This window comes from Oncorhynchus keta, chromosome 34, assembly GCF_023373465.1.
Source record: "Oncorhynchus keta strain PuntledgeMale-10-30-2019 chromosome 34, Oket_V2, whole genome shotgun sequence".
NCBI lineage: Eukaryota > Metazoa > Chordata > Actinopteri > Salmoniformes > Salmonidae > Oncorhynchus > Oncorhynchus keta.
Window position 1 is genome coordinate 1,565,223 of NC_068454.1, and position 6,000 is coordinate 1,571,222.

General features: G+C 37.8%; 1 protein-coding gene across 5 annotated transcripts in view; it reads left to right on the forward strand.

Moving 5' to 3' along the window:
• The window catches only part of LOC118381802 (partitioning defective 3 homolog B-like), a 414,310-nt gene that overhangs the window by 223,394 nt on the left and 184,916 nt on the right, over positions 1-6,000 (forward strand). For all 5 annotated transcript variants that reach the window (XM_052492713.1, XM_052492715.1, XM_052492714.1 and 2 more), the window contains 2 exons: positions 4,286-4,425; positions 4,865-4,993. In XM_052492713.1, the coding sequence (XP_052348673.1) occupies positions 4,286-4,425; positions 4,865-4,993 (269 nt within the window). The remainder of the gene's footprint in view (positions 1-4,285; positions 4,426-4,864; positions 4,994-6,000) is intronic.

Consider the following 6,000-nt stretch of genomic DNA (forward strand, 5'->3'; position numbering starts at 1 on the left):
CGTGGCAGGGTCAAGCCAGGTCATATCACAGTGAAGGTGCATATCCTGACGCAGGGTCAAGCCAGGTCATATCACAGTGAAGGTGCATATCCTAACGCAGGGTCAAGCCAGGTCATATCACAGTGAAGGTGCATATCCTATCGCAGGGTCAAGCCAGGTCATATCACAGTGAAGGTGCATATCTTAACGCAGGGTCAAGCCAGGTCATATCACAGTGAAGGTGCATATCCTATCGCAGGGTCAAGCCAGGTCATATCACAGTGAAGGTGCATATCCTAACGCAGGGTCAAGCCAGGTCATATCACAGTGAAGGTGCATATCCTGACGCAGGGTCAAGCCAGGTCATATCACAGTGAAGGTGCATATCCTAACGCAGGGTCAAGCCAGGTCATATCACAGTGAAGGTGCATATCCTATCGCAGGGTCAAGCCAGGTCATATCACAGTGAAGGTGCATATCCTAACGCAGGGTCAAGCCAGGTCATATCACAGTGAAGGTGCATATCCTAACGCAGGGTCAAGCCAGGTCATATCACAGTGAAGGTGCATATCCTATCGCAGGGTCAAGCCAGGTCATATCACAGTGAAGGTGCATATCCTAACGCAGGGTCAAGCCAGGTCATATCACAGTGAAGGTGCATATCCTAACGCAGGGTCAAGCCAGGTCATATCACAGTGAAGGTGCATATCCTAACGCAGGGTCAAGCCAGGTCATATCACAGTGAAGGTGCATATCCTAACGCAGGGTCAAGCCAGGTCATATCACAGTGAAGGTGCATATCCTATCGCAGGGTCAAGCCAGGTCATATCACAGTGAAGGTGCATATCCTATCGCAGGGTCAAGCCAGGTCATATCACAGTGAAGGTGCATATCCTGTGTAGTAATGGAGTATTATGGTGTAGTAATATAGTATTATGGTGTAGTAATCGAGTAGTAACGTAGTAATAATATAGTATTATGGTGTAGTAATGTAGTAGCAATGGAATATTATGGTGGAGGGATGTAGTATTATTGTGTAGCAATACAAAATCATTGTTATGGTGTAGTCATTGAGTATTACGGTGTAGTAATGAGGTATTATGGTGTAGTAATGAGGTATTATGGTGTAGTAATGGAGTATTATGGTGTAGTAATGAGGCATTATGGTGTAGTAATGAGGTATTATGGTGTAGTAATGGGGTATTATGGTGTAGTAATGAGGTATTATGGTGTAGTAATGGGGTATTATGGTGTAGTAATGGGGTATTATGGTGTAGTAATATTGTATTATGGTGTAGTAATGGAGTATCATGGTGTAGTAATCGAGTAGTAATGTAGTAGTAATATAGTATTATGGTGTAGTAATGTAGTAGCAATGGAATATTATGGTGTAGTAATGTAGTAGCAATGGAATATTATGGTGTAGTAATGTAGTAGCAATGGAATATTATGGTGTAGGAATGTAGTATTATTGTGTAGTAATACAACATCATTTATGGTGTAGTAATGTAGTAGCAATGGAGTATTATGGTGTAGTAATGGAGTATTATGGTGTAGTAATGGGGTATTATGGTGTAGTAATGGAGTAGCAATGGAATATTATGGTGTAGTAATGTAGTATTATTGTGTAGTAATACAAAATCATTGTTATGGTGTAGTAATAGAGTATTATGGTATAGTAATGGGGTATTATGGTGTAGTAATGGAGTATTATGTTGTAGTAATGCAGTAGTAATATAGTATTATGGTGTAGTAATGTAGTATTATTGCGTATTAATGGGGTATTATGGTGTAGTCATGTAGTAGCAATGGAATATTATGGTGTAGTAATGTAGTATTATTGTGTAGTAATATAATATTATGGTGTAGTAATGAGGTATTATGGTGTAGTAATGTAGTATTATTGTGTAGTAATACAAAATAATTGTTTTGTTGTAGTAATATAGTATTATAGTGTAGTAATAGAATATTATGCTGTAGTAATGGGGTATTATGGTGCAGTAATGGGGTATTATGGTGTAGTAATGAGGTATTATGGTGTAGTAATGATGTATTATGGTGTAGTAATGAGGTATTATGGTGTAGTAATGAGGTATTATGGTGTAGTAATGAGGTATTATGGTGTAGTAATGGGGTATTATGGTGTAGTAATGGGGTATTATGGTGTAGTAATGAGGTATTATGGTGTAGTAATGGGGTATTATGGTGTAGTAATGGGGTATTATGGTGTAGTAATGGGGTATTATGGTGTATTAATGAGGTATTATGGTGTATTAATGAGGTATTATGGTGTAGTAATGAGGTATTATGGTGTAGTAATGGAGTATTATGGTGTAGTAATGAGGTAGTATGGTGTAGTAATGGGGTATTATGGTGTAGTAATGAGGTATTATGGTGTAGTAATGGAGTATTATGGTGTAGTAATGGAGTATTATGGTGTAGTAATTAGGTATTATGGTGTAGTAATGAGGTATTATGGTGTAGTAATGAGGTATTATGGTGTAGTAATGTAGTAGTAATATAGTATTATGATGTAATGTAGTAGTAATAGTGTAGTATGGTGTAGTAATGGTGTATTATGGTGTAGTAATGTAGCAGTAATATAGTATTATGGTGTAGTAATGTAGTAGTAATATAGTATTATGGTGTAGTAATGTAGCAGTAATATAGTATTATGGTGTAGTAATGGATCATTAATATAGCTTTATGGTGTAGTAATGTAGTTGTAATATTGTATTATGGTGTATTACTGTAGTAGTATTATAGTATTTTTGTGCAGTAATGTAGTAGCAATATAGTATTATGGTGTAGTAATAGATCATTATGGTGTCGTAATGCAGTAGTAATATAGTATTTTGGTGGTGTAATGTAGCAGTAATATAGTATTATGGTGTAGTAATGTAGTATTAATATAGTATTATGGTGTAGTAATGTAGTAGTAATATAGTATTATGGTGTAGTAATGTAGTAGTAATATAGTATTATGGTGTAGTAATGCAGTAGTAATATAGTATAATGGTGTCATAATGCAGTAGTAATATAGTATTATGGTGTAGTAATCGAGTAGTAATGTAGTAGTAATATAGCATTATGGTGTAGTAATGTTGTAGTAATATAGTATTATGGTGTAGTAATGTAATAGTAATATAGTATTTTGGTGTAGTAATGTAGCAGTGATATAGTATTTTGGTGGTGTAATGTAGTAGTAATATAGTATTATGGTGTAGTAATGCTGTATTATGGTGTAGTAATGTAGTAGTAATATAGTATTATGGTGTAGTAATGTAGCAGTAATATAGTAGTATGGTGTAGTAATGTAGCAGCCATTGAGTATTATGGTGTAGTAATAGTGTATTATGGTGCAGTAATGTAGTAATAATATAGTATTATGGTGTAGTAATGTAGTATTACTAGTGTATTTAGGTGTAGTAATGTAGTAGTAATATAATATTATGGTGTAGTAATGTAGCAGTAATATAGTATTATGGTGCAGTAATGTAGCAGTGATATAGTATTTTGGTGGTGTAATGTAGTAGTAATATAGTATTATGGTGTAGTAATGTAGTAGTAATATAGTATTATGGTGTAGTAATATAGTATTATGGTATAGTCATGTAGTAGTAATATAGTATTATGGTGCAGTAATGTAGTAGATATATAGTATTATGGTGTAGTAATCGAGTAGTAATGCAGTAGTAATATAGTATTATGGTGTAGTAATGTAGCAGTAATATAGTATTATGGTGTAGTAATGTAGCAGTAATGGAGTATTATGGTGTAGTAATGTAGCAGTAATATAGTATTATGGTGTAGTAATATAGTACTATGGTGTAGTAATGTAGCAGTAATATAGTATTTTGGTGGTGTAATGTAGTAGTAATATAGTATTATGGTGTAGTAATGTAGTATTTTGGTGGTGTAATGGTGTATTATGGTGCAGTAATGTAGCAGTAATATAGTATTTTGGTGGTGTAATGTAGTAGTAATATAGTATTATGGTGTAGTAATGCAGTATTTTGGTGGTGTAATGGTGTATTATGGTGTAGTAATGTAGTAGTAATATAGTATTATGGTGCAGTAATGTTGCAGTACTATATTATTTTGGTGTAGTAATGTAGCAGTAATATAGTATTATGGTGTAGTAATATATTATTTTGGTGTAGTAATGTAGCAGTAATATAGTATTTTGGTGGTGTACCACGTTACCCTCAGTTATTACTTGTTTTCTATTCTTATTATCTTCCAGATTTTAATGCTGTACTTAGTTTCTGATTAAGTCCCCTGTTGTGTGTGTCTCTGTCTCCAGGTCCCGAGGGTCTGGGCTTCACAGTGGTGACCAGGGACTCGTCTGTCCACGGTCCTGGTCCTATCCTGGTCAAGAACATCCTGCCGCGCGGGGCCGCCGTCAAAGATGGACGCCTGCAGTCAGGTGATCGGATCTTGGAGGTGAGTGACAGCTCAGACAGCCAATCAGTTGGTGAGGTGACAGCCCACACAGCCAATCAGATGAGTTTAGTGGTGGGGTTTTAAGCATTATCCAATCACAAAATCAGACCGACATCACGTTATCATATCACACCACAAAACTGATATCAACTCAAACTCCTTGCTGTCCCCAGTCCATCCTGTTTGTCCAAAATCAATTCCCATCTGGAACAATAAAGTTTCCATTTAAACTTGATATCCCATGATATTGGATTTGTGGATACCTGGTGAGGACATACAGTTGTGCCTCTTTTCTGTAGACTTCCTTTGTGTTTTGAGGGGAAAGTGTAAATGAAGGACTGGTTGTTCATCCTGTTTTTAATGTGAGACCCCTGGTGATTTAGTTGGACATTTCCAATGTAGCTAATAACTCTTGATCTGGGATCCTCTGTGTTCCAAGGTGAATGGTGTGGACATCAGCAGGCGCAGCCAGGAGGAGTTGGTGTCCATGTTGAGGAGCACCAGACAGGGAGACTGTGTTGCTCTGCTTGTGGCCAGACAGGAAGATGTTTTCCTGCCCAGAGAACTGGTAAGAGTCTTCTCTAATACTCCTTAGATAGAGGGTTCTCTGTCGAGTCAGTACTCCTCCTTAGATAGAGGGTTCTCTGTCGAGTCAGTACTCCTCCTTAGATAGAGGGTTCTCTGTCTAGTCAGTACTCCTCCTTAGATAGAGGGTTCTCTGTCTAGTCAGTACTCCTCCTTAGATAGAGGGTTCTCTGTCTAGTCAGTACTCCTCCTTAGATAGAGGGTTCTCTGTCTAGTCAGTACTCCTCCTTAGATAGGGGGTTCTCTGTCTAGTAAGTATCTGGGATCCTCCTTAGATAGAGGGAATTCTCTGTCTAGGCAGTACTTGGTGTCCATGTTGAGATAAAGGGTCCTCTGTCTAGTCAGTAAGATGTTTTCCTCCTTAGATAAAGGGTTCTCTGTCTAGTAAGTACTCCTCCTTAGATAAATGGTCCTCTGTCTAGTCAGTACTCCTCCTTAGATAGAGGGTTCTCTGTCTAGTCAGTACTCCTCCTTAGATAGAGGGTTCTCTGTCTAGTCAGTACTCCTCCTTAGATAGAGGGTTCTCTGTCTAGTCAGTACTCCTCCTTAGATAGAGGGTTCTCTGTCTAGTCAGTACTCCTCCTTAGATAGAGTGTTCTCTGTCTAGTCAGTACTCCTCCTTAGATAGAGGGTTCTCTGTCTAGTCAGTACTCATCCTTAGATAGGGGGTTCTCTGTCTAGTCAGTACTCCTCCTTAGATAAAGGGTTCTCTGTCTAGTAAGTACTCCTCCTTAGATAAAGGGTTCTCTGTCTAGTCAGTACTCCTCCTTAGATAGAGGGTTCTCTGTCTAGTCAGTACTCCTCCTTAGATAAAGGGTTCTCTGTCTAGTCAGTACTCTTCCTTAGATAGAGGGTTCTCTGTCTAGTCAGTACTCCTCCTTAGATAGATGGTTCTCTGTTTAGTCAGTACTCTTCCTTAGATAGAGGGTTCTCTGTCTAGTCAGTTCTCCTCCTCAGATAGAGGGTTCTCTGTCTAGTCAGTACTCATCC